The sequence below is a fragment of the Phalangium opilio genome, unplaced genomic scaffold (genome assembly GCF_054372755.1).
Source record: "Phalangium opilio isolate 3A_F unplaced genomic scaffold, DU_Popi_V2 ptg000045l_1, whole genome shotgun sequence".
NCBI classification, from domain to species: Eukaryota; Metazoa; Arthropoda; class Arachnida; order Opiliones; family Phalangiidae; genus Phalangium; species Phalangium opilio.
In genome coordinates this window covers 2,218,375-2,235,049 of record NW_028324168.1, presented here as the reverse complement: position 1 = coordinate 2,235,049, position 16,675 = coordinate 2,218,375, and the positions used below count along the sequence as shown (strand labels likewise).

The 16,675-nt window shown below is 31.5% G+C and overlaps 6 protein-coding genes across 7 annotated transcripts in view; 4 read left to right on the top strand and 2 right to left on the bottom strand.

Moving 5' to 3' along the window:
- The first annotated feature begins 40 nt into the window (after nucleotides 1–40).
- LOC149676677 (2-acylglycerol O-acyltransferase 2-like) lies at nucleotides 41–1,580 on the top strand. Its single transcript, XM_089837735.1, has 5 exons — nucleotides 41–198; nucleotides 259–519; nucleotides 582–989; nucleotides 1,060–1,262; nucleotides 1,321–1,580. Exons 1-5 carry the CDS (start codon nucleotides 173–175, stop codon nucleotides 1,470–1,472), a joined length of 1,050 nt encoding a protein of 349 aa, XP_089693861.1. The 5' UTR covers nucleotides 41–172; the 3' UTR covers nucleotides 1,473–1,580.
- A 140-nt stretch (nucleotides 1,581–1,720) lies between these two features.
- On the top strand, nucleotides 1,721–3,416 carry LOC149676676 (2-acylglycerol O-acyltransferase 2-A-like; the record flags this gene model as incomplete). The annotated part of the gene is made up of 4 exons (XM_089838546.1): nucleotides 1,721–2,040; nucleotides 2,102–2,509; nucleotides 2,566–2,768; nucleotides 2,837–3,416. Coding segments are annotated over 4 exons (1,083 nt in total), but the record flags the coding sequence as incomplete, so codon positions are not given.
- LOC149676675 (2-acylglycerol O-acyltransferase 2-A-like) lies at nucleotides 3,277–4,846 on the top strand. Its single transcript, XM_089837736.1, has 5 exons — nucleotides 3,277–3,416; nucleotides 3,485–3,745; nucleotides 3,816–4,223; nucleotides 4,291–4,490; nucleotides 4,561–4,846. Exons 1-5 carry the CDS (start codon nucleotides 3,391–3,393, stop codon nucleotides 4,710–4,712), a joined length of 1,047 nt encoding a protein of 348 aa, XP_089693862.1. The 5' UTR covers nucleotides 3,277–3,390; the 3' UTR covers nucleotides 4,713–4,846.
- Nucleotides 3,575–8,873, bottom strand: LOC149676673 (2-acylglycerol O-acyltransferase 2-A-like). Of its 2 annotated transcripts, XM_089837738.1 has the most exons (5): nucleotides 8,035–8,873; nucleotides 7,466–7,968; nucleotides 7,228–7,402; nucleotides 6,951–7,150; nucleotides 3,575–6,888 (listed from the first exon to the last, which is right to left on the bottom strand). In XM_089837738.1, exons 2-5 carry the CDS (start codon nucleotides 7,956–7,958, stop codon nucleotides 6,737–6,739), a joined length of 1,020 nt encoding a protein of 339 aa, XP_089693864.1. In that variant the 5' UTR covers nucleotides 7,959–7,968; nucleotides 8,035–8,873; the 3' UTR covers nucleotides 3,575–6,736. The 2 variants fall into 2 exon arrangements, with proteins under 2 accessions (XP_089693864.1, XP_089693863.1); XM_089837737.1 differs by having other exon boundaries at nucleotides 7,466–8,873.
- On the top strand, nucleotides 5,143–6,358 carry LOC149676674 (2-acylglycerol O-acyltransferase 1-like). Its single transcript, XM_089837739.1, has 4 exons — nucleotides 5,143–5,393; nucleotides 5,464–5,871; nucleotides 5,937–6,136; nucleotides 6,207–6,358. Exons 1-4 carry the CDS (start codon nucleotides 5,143–5,145, stop codon nucleotides 6,356–6,358), a joined length of 1,011 nt encoding a protein of 336 aa, XP_089693865.1.
- Nucleotides 8,874–10,886: 2,013 nt separating the features above from the next.
- The window catches only part of mbl (splicing regulator muscleblind), a 128,815-nt gene continuing 123,026 nt past the window's right edge, over nucleotides 10,887–16,675 (bottom strand). Inside the window, 1 exon segment of the mRNA XM_089837748.1 lies at nucleotides 10,887–16,656. Within this exon segment, the coding sequence (XP_089693874.1) occupies nucleotides 16,523–16,656 (134 nt within the window). The 3' untranslated portion in view covers nucleotides 10,887–16,522.

Below are 16,675 nucleotides of genomic sequence, written 5' to 3'. Positions count from 1 at the left end.
GATTACAAAGGAAATCTTATCATTGACGGACGGCTTTAAGGACTCTATAAAAGTTTGATATTACATTTTTACTCTGTGAACAACACCCTAAACTATCTGGAAAAATCGCGTTACTCACTTAGAGGGTTTCGCAAAAACCGCATTAGTCACTTTACTTGAAACTTATTTCAAAATGGACTTGGATTCTGAGCCTACGGGGTACGATTTAAAACTTACTTTATAGAAAATAACTACCCCTAATTTTTGGGCGTATTACAGATCCAGTTTCTTGGGTATCGAATTCGCTCCAGTGAAGATTCCAATTAAAAGGAGGCTACAAACTTTCGCCGTGTTATTTTTCACTTCAGTTTTGACCTTTCTAGGAGTATCTGGAATACTGTTGAGCGTTTATTTGTTAGCTTTCACCACATATTTGCAGTATCTTCCAGTCATATATTTCACGTGGTTTTTAACCGACAAGAATATATACAACCGAGGTGGGAGACCTATTGGATGGTTTCGACGACTCTTCATTTGGAGGTAAGTGACCTTAAATGACCTTATAAAAACGGGGTCAAAGTGTAATCTAAACCCTCGCGCAGATGGTTCAGGGATTATTTCCCGATTCATTTAATTAAAACGGCCGATTTAGATCCGAAACGTAACTACGTATTCGGATACCATCCTCATGGTATCATGGCCACGGGAGCAATTTGCAACTTCGCAACCGAGGCCAACGATTTCAGTAAAAAGTTCCCGGGACTCGCCTCCAAAGTGGTGACCTTGGAAGGAAATTTTAAAGTACCTTTTCACAGAGACTTCGCTCTTTCATTGGGTCTGATAGCGGCAACTAGGGAAAGTATCGAATACGTTTTGAGCCAAGAAGGAGTCGGTAATGCCGTTACGATTGTAATTGGGGGTGCTGCTGAGGCCTTAGACGCCAGTCCTAAAAATACAACTTTGACCATCAAACGGAGGAAGGGATTTGTGAGATTGGCTTTAAAACACGGGTAAGTTGATACCGAAGTATCACTAAGTACTAAATTTATGGGAACTTTACGTTTCACTTCCGGTCAACAGCGCTTCCTTGGTTCCCGTTTTTTCATTCGGAGAAAATGATTTGTTCGTTCCATGGGCGCCAAACCCTTCCGGTTCTTGGTTACGTTACATTCAAAACCGTTTAACAAAACTCATGGGAGTATCATTACCTCTGGTACGAGGAAGAGGGGTGTTTCAATACACCGTCGGACCATTACCATTTAGAAAACCAATCTTCACAGTTGGTAAGTCTACCCTGGAACACGCGACGTAACAACCGCGTTAACCCTATTCAATTTGCAGTTGGTTCTCCAATATATTTGGACAAAGTCGAACAACCCAGTGAAGAACAAGTCAACGATGTTCACCAGCAATATTTGAAAGCCCTAACGAAACTTTTTGATGAACATAAAGCCAAATATGGTCACGAAGACAAAACTTTAGTCATAACATAAATTTTACTATAAAAAAAATAATGTAGTTTAAATGCCAAAGAGTACTAAATCGAGTCATACAGTATTTTAAATTTTTTTTAACTGATTAAAATATGTTTAAAGAAATAACCTTGTTTTTTAATTATTGGTCCGCGTATAAATAAGGACGTTGATTGCTTGCATTCCTCACATAATTTTAATTATTAATTTCGTTACGCCTTTTGATCAACATGGATGTTAACGTGGATGTCCATCAAGTCTTGTAATTTTTCAGGATATTACTTTTAACGTTATTCTTAGCAGTATTATTTAATATATCCGATATTAATTTCAGGGACCTGTCAACGGTTATTTCTCGGCTGCTGCATAAGTTGAAGTTACTGTGTAGGGAAACTTTCGCGGCTTGGTATTACGCGACAACTTTTCTGCTCAACGGACCATTCTGCCTTCTCCTGTTTATATTTCTCCTTTACGTTCCTGTTCTGAATGTGATCGCGATTACGTATGCCTTATGGTATCTCTATGACTTTGGGGTACAGACCCGAGGAGGGCGTCTGAACCCGTCCGTTAGGAAATGGGCCTGTTGGAGGTGAAATGACGTAATAACTCTTGGTTCTTTCAATGTCATACAAGTATGATTTTAAATACAGATGGTTAAGAGACTACTTCCCCGTGAAACTGGTCAAAACAGCGGATTTGCCAGCAGATCGTCATTATATCTTCGGGTATCACCCCCATGGTATCATGTCCGTCGGGGCCTTTTGCAATTTTGCTACAGATGCAACGGGATTCCGCGAACTGTTCCCGGGATTGACTTCTCGCTTGGTAACGCTGACGATGCATTTCTTGTTTCCGTTTCACCGTGAAAATACCTTGGCTATGGGTAACATCTCAGCGGCCCGCGAAAGTATCGCCTACTTGTTGAACGAAGAAGGGGTGCGTAACGCGGTGGTCATCGTTATTGGTGGCGGGAAGGAGGCCTTAGACGCTCGGCCAAACGCGGCTACCATACTTTTAAAGGACAGGAAGGGTTTTGTCGCGATGGCTCTGAGAACTGGGTAAGTTAAACGCGAAAGTTTTTTTAATCTCAATTTGACCTTTGACACGAGTACAGATCATCTTTGGTACCGGTGTATTCTTTCGGAGAGAATGACGTTTACAATCAAGTGGCCAATGAACGGGGTTCAAAGTTACGCGCATTTCAAGAATGGTTGATTGCCGCCACTCGACTTCACGTGTCACCTCCACTCTTCTATGGTCGGGGTATCTTCCCATTTCTCACGTATATACCATACCGTCGCCCGATAACCACAGTTGGTAAGATAAACTAACGCTAAGCCTAATCTTCAAACTTCTTAAATTTAAAGGCGTGATTTTATTTTCAGTTGGAAAACCCATACATTTGGAAAAGAATCCTCAACCGAGTCAGGAATTGATAAATCAAGTGCACTCCCAATATATGCAAGACCTAACGACACTGTTCAATGAAAATAAGGCGGCTTATGGCGCCGCTGATCAAACTTTAACCATCGTGTAAAGAGGAACGTCTTGGAAATTTAATGTTTTAAATCGTTTAATTGCAAATTTTAGTAAATTAACTGTAGTTGTTTGAAGTCTATTATTAATAAAGTTGGGCTTGAAAAATTTATACACAGTTCTATATTGTTTTTTATGAATTATATAATTTCAAGACTATCGAAACAGTTTGGGGTTTTTTTTTTTTTTAATCTTTCTTTAAGTTGGGAAAAAACTGAAATAATCCTTATCAAGAACTTTATAAATATCGCGACTGACAGTCTTATCTAGTCATTCACGTCTAAACGTTCGAAAACTTCAGCTTGAATTTTATGATATTCAACAAATCACAAGGGTCAAAGTTTGTTTGAAACGTTTTCTATCTAGAGTAGAACTCCTTCTTCCAAGTAAATAAGGCAAGAAAATGGCCACCCAAAATGGCAATGCAGGGTAATTAATTCTACATATTTTAAAGTAATTAAGTACGTAATTTTTGAAGAAGAGATTCTTTTTTTCAGAACTAAACTACTGGGTTTAGAATTCGCTCCGTTAAAGATTCCGATTCAAAGGCGACTTCAAACTTTGGGTGCCTTATACGTCTCAACATCTTTTCTATTTTTCTGGCTGTTTGGACTTGTTCTATGCCTTTATATGTTTTTCTTCACCACATATTTGCATTACATTCCCGTCATATATCTAACCTGGTTTTTCACGGATAAGGACGTATGTAACCGAGGTGGTCGTATGTTCAGATGGACAAGGACGTGGAGGATTTGGACGTAAATTGACTATTTCTTAAAGGCATTATGGAACAGTAACTAAAAGTATTTACGATGGTTTTACTTACAGATGGTTCAGGGACTACTTCCCTATCAAACTGATAAAAACGGCGGAATTGCCTACAAATCGCCATTACATCTTCGGGTACCATCCTCACGGTATCATGGCCGCGGGCGCTTTGTGTAATTTTTCCACGGATGCCACTGGTTTCAACGAAACCTTTCCTGGTTTGACATCACGTGTTATTACGCTTCAAGGTCAGTTTATGTTCCCGTTCCACAGAGACCATAATTTGGCCCTCGGTTTTTGCGCCGCGTCCAAAGAGAGCATAGAGTACTTGTTGAACGAGAAGAACGTCAGTAACGCGGTGGTACTAGTGATTGGAGGAGCGGCTGAAGCCTTAGAAGCCCATCCAAAGAAGTCTGTTTTGACCTTGAAGAAACGGAAGGGTTTTGTTAGACTCGCTCTGAAAAATGGGTAAGTAAGAAACCTCGAAGACAGTGGGTTAACCCTTTCCCTAACTCTATTTAACCTTTAACCTTAGAGCATCATTGGTGCCAGTATATTCTTTTGGGGAGAATGATATCTTCAATCAAGTTGACAACCCAGTTGGGTCCTGGTTACGTCGGATTCAGGACATTTTAACCAAGAAAATGGGTGTGTCCCTACCCCTAATTCGGGGTCGTGGAATCTTTCAGTACAATTTTGGCTATTTACCATTTCGAAAACCTATCTATACCGTTGGTAAGTAACTTGTCCTCAAACTCCTTGAATTAATGATTAAATTCGACCTTGAAAATTATCTTATAAACAGTTGGAGAACCCATTTACTTGGACAAAGTTACTAACCCTAGCGAAGATTTGGTCAGCCAAATCCACGAACGATACCTCAAGTCCTTGACGGAGTTATTTGACAAACACAAAGCTAAATACGGCATGGAAGAACAGACACTGGTCATTAAGTAATTAATTCCCCAGGAATATCAAAATACTTTTAAATTCTTAAATTTTTTTAAGCATTTTTGTTTTGTTCAGTATTAAAGTTAATTTGTTCTTTCTGTATAAATAATAATCGAATAAAATTTGATTTCTAAATTAAATATCTTTTCAAGTGTTGATTTGTAATAAATTGTCTGAGAATTATAGGAACAGGTTATCAGCGTCTATATATAAATAAGCCGACAGGTATCTTATCTAAGCAGGGTTTTGAGGGTCCTTGATTTTATCAGTATCTCAGCAAATACAATTACACAAATTGTACAGATTCTTTCTATTTCTCTTTCTGTACCTTTTCAAAATGGATTCTGACACGGAAAATAATACGGGGTAGGATAATTATTAATTACTTTAAAAATTAAAGTAATTAATATCTTTTCATTTATTTAGAAGCAAAGTTATGGGCGTAGAGTTCGCCCCAATGAAAATACCATTTGCAAGGAGATTGCAAACTTTCGCAGTCATGGCATACGCCTCAACTTTCCTGTTTTTCGCCTTCGGCGGCATTTTCATCTGCATATATTTATTCTTTTTCACCACGTATTTGCATTACATCCCCGTTATTTACTTAACGTGGTTTTGGACTGATAGAGATATATGCAACAGAGGCGGACGTATGCTGAACTTTGCAAGACGTTCCATTCTTTGGAAGTAAGTACTTTGGTCATCATGACCTTGGAAGAATCGCCTACTTACTTAGTTTGTGATTCGTTCCATACAGATGGTTCAGGGATTATTTCCCAATACATTTAATAAAGACAGCCGAATTAGCACCGAAACGTAATTACATCTTTGGATACCATCCTCATGGTATCATGTGCGCCGGAGCTTTCTGCAATTTTTCGACCGAAGCTAACGGTTTCAGTCAAAAATTTCCGGGCCTAACTTCAAGGTTGATCGCTTTGGAAGGACAGTTTTTGTTCCCGTTTCACCGAGATTTCGTTCTAGCTCACGGTACTTGCGCCTCTACTAAAGAGGGTATCGAGTACTTGATAAGTCAAGAAGGAGCCGGTAACGCCGCGGTCCTCGTGATAGGTGGTGCGGCCGAGGCACTGGACGCCCATCCCAAGAAATGCGTTTTAACCATAAAGCGAAGGAAAGGTTTTGTTCGATTGGCTTTGAAACACGGGTATGAAGAATAAGGCTTTAAATAAATAGGCTTGACAATAATTAGGCTTAACTATAAACCTACAGCGCTTCATTGGTACCCGTTTATTCGTTTGGCGAAAACGATCTTTACGAACAAGTTAACAATCCTGAGGGTTCGTGGTTGAGATACGTACAAAATTGGCTGACGAAAAAAATGGGGGTGTCTTTACCCATACTCAAAGGTCGAGGAGTTTTCCAGTACAGTTTCGGGTACTTACCTTACAGAAAACCCATCTATACAGTCGGTAAGTTCCTAAAGTTAATTAAGCAAAGCGTATTTTAAGTTAACACAAATTAATTTTGCTTTTCTATCAGTTGGTAAACCAATTTACTTGGATAAAGTTACGAATCCCACTGACGAATACGTTAATGAAATTCACGAAAAGTATTGTAACTCTTTGATTGAGTTGTTTGAAGAACATAAAGCCAAATATGGGTACGAGAACGAAACTTTGATTATAAAATAAAAATACAGGCGTACTGTACAAAGCTATTAAAGAATTAAATATTTCGATAAATTGTATGTATTTTTATATACTGTCTAGAACAATAAAATATTTTTTTTTTACAATTTAAAGAAAATCACCGGATTAACGAATAGTTACATATTATTTAAAATAATAATGAATTGGTAATTAAAATTAACTGAATATGGCAAAAAATGCAGCTGTCGTAATTATGTTATATCATGAATTCATTCATTCATTCATTGATGAAGAAGTTCATGGTTATTGTAATTTGGCAATGTTTTCCCAAGACGTGGTTTTAAATAATTTTTTTTGGCAATAAATTTTCGAATTCACCTTAATGCACCTTCATTTCGATAACACTTTTGTCTTTAAAATTTACGTGAATTCCATTTGAACTCGGGGCATATCGTAACGAGCTTTGTGAGCGTCGAAGAGTTTCCTCAACTCTGTCAAGTAAATATCGTGTATTTTGTCAACGTCCTTTTCACTCGGGTTAGGCCATTGTTCAACCGGAATTGGTTTTCCAACTACGCGATAACAAAGTACCCATTTATATAAAAGATATTTTTTTTAATTCGGATTTACGTACCAACGACTGTAATTGGTTTTCTAAATGGAATAAGACCAAAGTTATATTGAAGCATACCACGTCCGTAACACAAAACCGGATAGAAACCCAAGATTTTTTTGGCCATGGTTTGAAGATACCGTAGTACAGAACCCTCGGGATTACTAACTTGATTGTATACATCGTTTTCGCCAAAACCGAAAACGGGTACCAAGCAAGCGCTAAGCGAAAGGTAAGGTCAGGTTACTTATAACCTCAAGTGACGTGTCTTTTGATTTTCCTGGTTTTCCTAATTTACCCGGCTATGATGGCTCTTCGCACGAATCCCTTTCGTTCCTTCAACTTTAACCTGACCACACCGGGATGGGCTTCCATTACCTCGGCGGCACCACCAATTGGTAAGACCACGGAACTCCCAGGGCCTTCCTCTCGAAGTATTCTATTGATACTGGTCTTGGTAACCGAACATCCCCCTAATTAAGCGGGGACAATTAGCCCATAAAAGCCTGGTACACAATTGGGCAACATCAACTCACCAATACTTAGTAAAACTTCGCGGGTAATTGGCAATCTAAACCATCCTGCTAAGCCTAAAAATCTAGGGACAATTCCAGGAAACTTGCGGTCGAATCCGCAAACTGATGTACAGAAAGACACAACCCCTCCAATGGCAGCGAAACCATGGGGATGGTATCCGAAGATATAATTTTCTTTGGGGTCTAAATCGCACGTTTTCACTAGTTTTACTGGGAAATAATCCCTGACATAGTTCCAAAGATAAAAATGGCGCGCGAATCTCAAAGGTCGTCCGCCTTTCTCGTGCGTTTTATAGTCGTAAAGGTACCAAATTAGGTAGAAAATAGCGTATTTGTAGTAGGAAGTGAAGAACAATACGTATAATAGGGCAACAACGGCTAAGGGACCCGTGAAGAGAAAGAAATTAAGGTATAAACCGACCATAAGTACTTGCAAACGTCTTTGTAACGGGACATCCTTGGGGATAAAGTCTATACCCATGAATCTAGTCATTTTTAAGCTACTAAAATTTTTAATTAATTAGTAAAAACGTACCTAATTAAGTAAAAAAAATACTCATTAAGCTTACCACGGATGCTAGCTGTTAAAATTCTTTTCTCGTTAGCTGTAATAACCTAAATTTCGCAACATTATCTTTTAGTCTTAGAGATTAGGCGTTGTTGAATCAAAGTCCATTACAGGACCTTGATAATACAATAGTTAATATTAAGTTTTGAAGATATGTAACCCAACTAAAAATAAGGTTTTATCTTTGATAATTTTGCTGCTTATACGAGAAGTCAATCAAAATCAAGGTTGGAGTTATAATACGGTGAAGTGATAAGCGTACTTGATGTTATAGACCGGTAAAGTACTTGAAATTATTCGAAAGTGATATACTACGTACAGAGTGGATAAGCTAATTAGCTAGCATGTCGTTTTGAGTAGCACCTTCAATTGACTGCATTGCATAAGAATGTACAATTCGCATCTAAAACCAAGACGCTCTGATAAGTCTGAAGGGGGATGTTCTTTGGGTGCACGATTTTAAGTCGAAATTGCAACTTCCATCTCCATTTTGTTTCTCTGTTTTCCAGTTATGATTTACAAGAGTGTTTTAGGGATGGCCCCTTGATTAAATTCGAAATCATTGTCTTGAAATCAGTTTCTTAATTAAATTTAAGGGGTCATCCGTAAAATACTCCTTACAATCATAACTCGAAAACAGTGTCCCTAAGGGGGCAATCAAAATGGAGATAGAAGTTACATTTTCGACTCAAAATTGATTTCCCAAAGAACATCCCCCTTAATTTATGGCAGACTTATCAGAAACACCCTGTATAGTTTTAGATGAAAATTCTATAGAGCTTCGGAACTAATTAGCCAAAGAACCCTTATATGATAACCTATTCCAAAATTGTTATAACTAGAAATACATATTTTCATAAGTAATTTCAATACATTATACAATTGTAGGTATATAGTCAAATACAATCTTAGAAAAAACGGAATAGCAGTGTAAGCATTCCAAGTTTGTAAGGAACTATATTGAAAGGGCTCAATGATGATAGGCTCATCTTTCCCGTACAAATTTATTTTTTGTCTTTTTTTTTATTAATTTTTTTCGTTCATTTTACAGATGTATTTTGTTGTTTTTTTTTTTCTTTTTTAAAGTACATGAAATGAGGCTTTTTTTTCTTGTTTTTTAAAGATTTTTTTTCTTAAATGTTTATATATATATATAACTCCCTTATCTTCGTCTTTATCTGGCGGTGTTTTTCTATCAATTAGGTCAAATTTTGGTTGGTTTATTTTTTGTTTTTTTGTTTCTTTGTATTGTACGCTCAAAAGAATTTTAACAATCAATAAGTGTCTGGGGGGAAAAAAGAGGGGGCGTGGCTTAAAAGAGCTTAATATGGGCTAACTATTAGGGCTTTATTTTACGTTAAACCCAAAAGAGTGGCCAGATTTTATTTTTTTTTCGTTAAGCGTTTAGTCGTTTAATTAAATGCAAATTAACTATTAATTAATTAATTAATTAAGAGATCATTATTTTTTAGTGGGTGATTTATCTTTTGCATAGTTGTAGTTTAAGTTTAGTTTATAGGGGATCAATTTAGGCACATAAATAAATACAAAAATATTCTATGAAATTCTATAAAGTTCATAGAATAATTCTGAATATATTAATACGCACCAAAAATAAAATAAAATTATATAAAAAATTCTTAAATTGTGACCTGATTAATTTTTTTTTTAATCTAAACCGCGTGTCTCCCACCATTTTTTGTTTTAGTTTTGCAACTCTAGCGATTGAAGCGCAAAAAATAAATTTAATTCCAACGTGAATTTTAAGGAGAATTACTTATTATTTAATATATAATTAATTTATAACAATTACCGGGGGTGGGGGGAACCAATTTTTAATATTATTTGAATTTTTTTTTATTTAATAATTCGCCTAATATTCAACGTTAATAGGATTAAACATATTTTTTTGAACCTCCAATCTCGCTAACAGTTCATATATATATTTTTAATATTTTATTTTTTTTTTAATATTTATATTATAATAATAATAATAATCTGCTCCTTGAGCAATGTTTTTTTTTGTTTTCTCTTATGATAATAACATACAATGTACAAACAGACATAAAAAAGAAAGACAATATGACTCTGACAATATTTTCCGAGGGTATTTCTTTTTTTTTTTTTAATTAATTTATAAACCTTCGATTATTTATTTTTTGTTGGATTTCATTTTTGTTTTTTTTTAATAATTAATTTTTATACACTCCTTAAGTTTAATTTTTCCATCTTTCTGAGGCACAATATTATTCCCAAATATTATGAGAAATTCAATTTGTTTTTTTTTATTTAAAAATAAAAAATATGAAAGAAATTATTAGGATTTAGTTTTTTTTATTTTTATCTTTAAATGGATAAATTGTTTTTTTTTTTTAGTTTATTGGTACGGGGTTATTTTATATTTATTAATTAATGAATGAATGAAATTGATTACTTAATAAAGGGGTGGGGTTATTAATAAGATATTGTTTGTTTATTCGTAATTTCTTGTTTTTTTTTTTTTAGTTCTAAAAATTGTGATAATGAATGGGTTTTTTGTTGTAATATTTAAGGAATACTAGAGTGTAATTTTACAATAACACTAAACACAAAAAGGGATTCGTCAATTATTCGACATGGGTTGTATTTATTTATTTATTTATTTATTTTTTTAACTTTTGTTATTTATTTTTTTTTTCAAACCTGGCCACTGGGAGTTATGCTTGTTTATTATTTATTACTAAGTGGTAGTTTGGGGACTAAATAAGTTTAGAACTTATAATGGGGGTAATTGTTATGTTTGTTTCACACTGGTTGTTTTTTTTTTACACATTAAAAAAAAAGAGAGAGAAAAAATTCAACTTTTTATAACAAAAAAAAAAAAAATTCAAATAATGGCACCCAACGTGTATTTTTATCATACAGGAATTAAATGTTGTATCACATAAAAAATGTATTTGTCTGACGTCACTGTTATGTATTTTTTTCATATATATTTATATACCATATACAGACGTTGTTTATTTATTTATTTTATTTTATTTATTTGTATAACTAAAAATATAAACAATATTGATTTTTACTATTCTATTTATTTTTTTTTATATATATAATAATTCCCAGTTAAAAACCAATTCAAAAAAGATGGATTTTTTATTATAAGGACACTGTATTTTGTTGTTTTTTTTTTAGTTAATGGAGAGAGGAAGGAAAAAACATTATTTAAAAAATTACAATACCATGTTTTAAAATTAACACTTGTTCTCAAAAAAAAAGGAAGAAACTTTTACATTAAAAAAACTTTTGTTTTTGATTCTGGTGAATGAGGTACGAATACTCAGCGTATTATTTAGATAATATTAATTCTTAATTAATTAATTATTTAAAAAAAGTATTTTTTTTTCACATTTAAAAATTTATACATATGTTAAACGAAAAAAAAAAACAAAAAAAAAACATGTAATATAGTAAAAATGTTTGTTCTTATGTTTATTTTAATTAAATCAAAGTCAAGGAAGGGTCTTTCCTTAATTAATTATTACATTTAATTGGCGTACGAACCTAGAGTTTGTTTTCTTTTTTTTGTGACCACATAATCACATTTTTTTTTATTTAACCAATCAAATAACCTGACTTTTCACGAACTCATGGAACCTCTCCTCTTATCATTCTCTTTATATCGAAAATACAAAAAAAACAAAAAATTTAAATAGGCCACAAAGGTATATTTTGTTTTACTATACCTAAAATCTTATTGTGTTTTTTTTTTTTAATCGCTGAGATATTCTACAAAATAATTAATACATAAATCTAATTAAATGAGGGGGAAATATAAATTGTTTATTTTATTATATATACCTGATTATTTAATATTGAATTTTCATTTAAAAAACAAATTTAACAATTTTCTTGTTTTTATTTTTTATCATTTAAAAAAAGGCCGCCATTGTTATATTTTAACTCAAATATTTATCATAGTATTAAGAAGGAACTTTTTATATATATATATCGACTCATCACAGACCAAATATATGGTATATTTTGTTTTTTAAATGGTTTTTTTTTATGGAGGATATTTCATCAAAGGGAGGAAAAAAAACAACCTTAAATTACACTCAACTTTCTTAATAGTTAATTAACGCTATACGCTGTTGTTGTTGTTTTTTCTCATAGCTACAAAACTAACTGCTTATTTCTATGTATTTTAGTTGTTATCTTCGTTTTTTTTATGGCTACGCTCATTTTTGTTTTTTTAAATTCGTTATTTTAAGCGGGGGAAAAAATAATTATCCAAAAAACTCGGTGATGAAATATTGTTATTTGTTAATATAGACGGATATAAGTTTTTAAACCACTTTCGTTTGTTTTTTTTTCTTTTAAATAATTTTTGGGGCGGATTTTTCACGTGTACTTTTATATCGTTTGTTTTTTTAAATATTTGGTTTTTTTTTCCAAGCATCGTTAAGAATAGGAGAGGAATTTTGGTTTTACAGTTAAAATGGACACATTTATATATATATTTATATAATATATGAGACAAAAAGTTTTGTATTTTTTTCCATTTTTTCCCTTAAATATTTTTCGTTTTTTAGAAAAAGCAAAAATTAGGAAATCTTGTTTTTCTTACCTTAATTAAAACTTAATTTTTTTTAATCCCTAAGTATTTTGTTTTTTTAATCTTTTCCACTAAACACCTTTGGTTTGTTTGTTTTTTTTTGTATGTTTTTTAATATCTTAATATATGCAAATTTAATTTTGTAGAATAGTTTTTGTTTTTTTCATTTCTTTGTATTGTTTTTATCATTCACAAATTTCACCGTAACAATAGTGGGCTCTATTCTAAAATCCATGTTTTTTGTATTTTAGTGCATATTTAATTTTCTTGGTTGTATTTTTTTTTTTTACGAGTATGTTAATATAGTACGAAGGTTTTATATTTCCCTAAAAATGGCACAAAGTGTATTTTTCTTGGTTTTATTTTTTTTTCTTTTACCGAAAAAGGTTATTAAAGAATTTAAAAAATGGGTTTAAATTCAAAATTAATTGTATTTAAGTGTGGGGAAAGGTGTGTAAAGGGGGTATATATATATATTAAGGGTTTTAAATTTAATTGTAATTAAATTTAGGTGAATTAGAAGTGATAAAGGTTAATTGGTTACTTCTCAAAGTGGTATCACATGTTTTTTTACTTAACTTGTATTTTCTTAATTGTTTTTTTTTTTTGGAACCGAAAGCACCGTACAAATGTTTTGTTTTTTAGAATTATAGACGTGTAGGGTAAATGGAGGAAAATGTGTTATGTTTTTTTAATTTTTTTTTTATGTTTTTTGAGAAGGGGAAATATCATTTTGTTTTTTTCAACACTAACAATTAAATTATTTATCCAAACAATCAATTTTTAGGGCAATTTGTTTTTATCTTTCACAACTAATTTTTTTTTTGGTTTTTTTTTTTATCATTTTATCAATTTTTATATATATATTCCCGGTAGCTCTAGCACCGTCCTCTAAATTTCCAGTATGTTTTTTTAAATCAATTTTTAACCACCATTAACTTTTAATATGGTTATTTATTTTGTTAATAACTGGTTATTATCTCAAAAGCTCAGGATATATGCTCCAAAATGTTTATCTCATTGTTTTTTTTTTAACTGTTTTTTTTTAAGCAATAAGTGCAGTTTTAGGCACGATTTGCAATACCTGTTTTTATTTTATAGAGTTTTGTTTGTTTAAGGGGCTTTTTTTTTAAATTTCTAATCTCAATTAATTTTTCGCGAATTCCCTTAAATTTATTTATTTATTTATTAGTTTTTATTTCTGTAAAATATTTTTTAATACAAATTTTTACTGGGCTTATTTTTTTTTAAGAATCGGGAAAAAATTGTATCTTTTAAATTTTGATAAATTTTTTAAATCTTTCTTTTTAAAGTTTAAATTTATCAAAAAATAAAATAGCAATTTAATTTGGAAATTGAAGATATCACTGTTAGTCTATTAATTGGGGCTTTTATTTTATACTGTGCTACGTTCGCGGGAATAATAATTAAAAATAATGATAAATTGTACGGTTTTACGGGTTTTAATGTAATGTGTGTAAAAACAATTAAGTTGATAAATAAAAATAATATTACGAAATAAAAAAAAAGTAGAAAAAAGTTCCTGTGACCTAATAATTATTTTTGTTTTTAAATTTTGCACTATTTTTGAGTAAGATAAAATTCTAATAAAATTAAAATACACTTCAAGTTAAGATAGTTATATTTTGCATACGTTATTTAAGTTACTTCGATACTAGTTAGTTGTTTCGTAATTAATTATAATAATTACGAAAAAAAATTAAAAACTGCGATGAGTCCTACTTTTTAAAGCCCAGATTTTTTTATGTTTTCGTGTTTCTTTTTCTTTTGTGTATATATAAAAAGTTTTTATTTTGGATTTTAATTCTCCTCTAATTTCTTTAATTATTATTTAATTACCCTTTAGTCAATAGCTTAATCGATAACCATTTTTTTCTTCGTAAAAACCCAAATTCTAAATATTATTTACCACCGGTATACTTTTGTTAAACATTTTTTTTTGTCATTTCGAATTTTTTTTATATATATATATATAAAACATTTTACAACGCGACAACTTGTTACTTTTTTATTTCCAAACAGTATTTTTAAATTTTATATTTACTTTCCAATTTTTATCAATTTAAATTTAATTGTATTTATTTATTTTTTTTACAAGAGAGATATGCCTAAATAACGAAAAAAAATCCTATTTAAAAACTAAAAAAACCGACGTAACGAGAATTTTTTTTTTAAAAAAAATTCACATTTCCTTCTTTTTGTTCCAAACCTTAATTTCCACGACTTTAACGTATTTTTCCTATATCCAATAAACTTTATACAATCTCGCAATTTTCAACAATATTCACGTTTTTCAACACTCAGTTCAGGGGCGGGGTCTAGTTCGTTTGTGTTTCTTTTTCAATACGCCATTTAAGACCGGATAAAGTAAATAAAATTAATTTTTTTCCAGTTCAAAAATTTTTATGAAACTGACGAAAAAAAAAAATGTAGAAAAAGAAAAAAAATTCTAAAATTAAAAAAGGTTGCGGGTCCAGCGATGTAAAGTTTGTTTTTGTTTATTTATTTAGTGTGTTTGTATTTTTTTAATTAATTGCATAGACCGTTTAATTAAACTTAAATAGTTTCTGGTAAACTTATCTTCTTCTTTCAGCGGTCACCGTTTTAGAAGTTCACGACATTATTAAAAAATGTTCGTATTGTTTTTTTTTTAAGTTGTGAATTTTTTTTATTTTTTTTTTAATTCCTTGTTTCTGGGCGGGGCATTCATTTGGAAAAGATTTCCACATCTTTGGCCCATATTTTTTTATAGTGAAATTTTATCATTTTGTTTGTTTGTTTACGTTGTTTGTTAATTAGGCAGGAGTCACGATATTTTCGAAAAATCCCGAGAAACATTTGGGGGAAAAAATATAAAAATGTTATTATTTTTCTAAATGAAAAATTTTGGTTTATATATTTTTTTAAAAAGAAAATTTTTGTTTATCTTGTGGTGTATTTTGTTGTATGAGGCACAGTATTCGTCTCCATATTATTTCTCTCAATCGTTCGATTGTGTTCAAACAAAATCCATCCCTTAAAATTTATTTATTTATCCCAAAAATGTAACTAAAAATGGTTCCGAATCTTTGGGAGAAAAAGGGGGGGGGAGTCAATGGCACAAGACGGTACTGAGCATTCTTTAAGTCCGTAAATTTTCAGCACTCATTTAAAAATTTCCCTAACATTTTTTTTTCATCCAATTTTCTTCTTAAACCTAATCTAAAATAATTTGTGTACCGATTATTATTACTACTAATTTATTTACTAAAAAAAATTAACTGACTAGATTAAACTAATTAATTTTGTTTACGATTCAAATTCCTTGTGCCTTTATTAATTCATTCATTTATTTATTTATTTGGAAATATATTTTATGACCAAATTTAATTTTAATAAATTCCCACCCTATATATAAGTTTTAAAATATATTTTAAAAAGAAAAAGTTGAAGACATTAAAGTTAGAAATAATTTTTTTTTTTGGGAGCTCTATCACAGAAGAATCTCTCATCATCTAAAACTTACGCCTTTTGTCCTAATTTTATTTAATTTAATTAAAATAAATCCCCTTAATTAATTAATTAAGGGGGGACCTGAAACCGTTATTTAACCGAATAAAAAAATTTTTAAAATAAAAATTATTTCACGACAAACTTTGGACGACGCTTGTAATAATAAAGTTGTAAGTTCCAGATTAGTTTTCTTTTTTTTTTTCAATTCTTTCGATGCTCGAAGATTTCTTCGTGGTTTTTTTTTCTTCTCTTTTGTCCCATCGACGAAACAAACTTAAGTTTATATTTAATATATTTTTTTCTTAAACAAAAATCCCAAAATATTTTATTTTATTTTTAAAAAGATAGTAGTAGACTGTGTGGACTAGTGTGAACGCGTACGTCAAAGAAGAGCGTTAAAGATTGAAGAATTTGTCGTAAGAGGAAGATGATAATATTTGCAAAGGGGACGAATGCATTTTCCTTTGACGGCATCTCTGCACACGGTCACTTTGCCATCCAGAACTTCTACATAGTCTGAACGCGACCAAAGGGG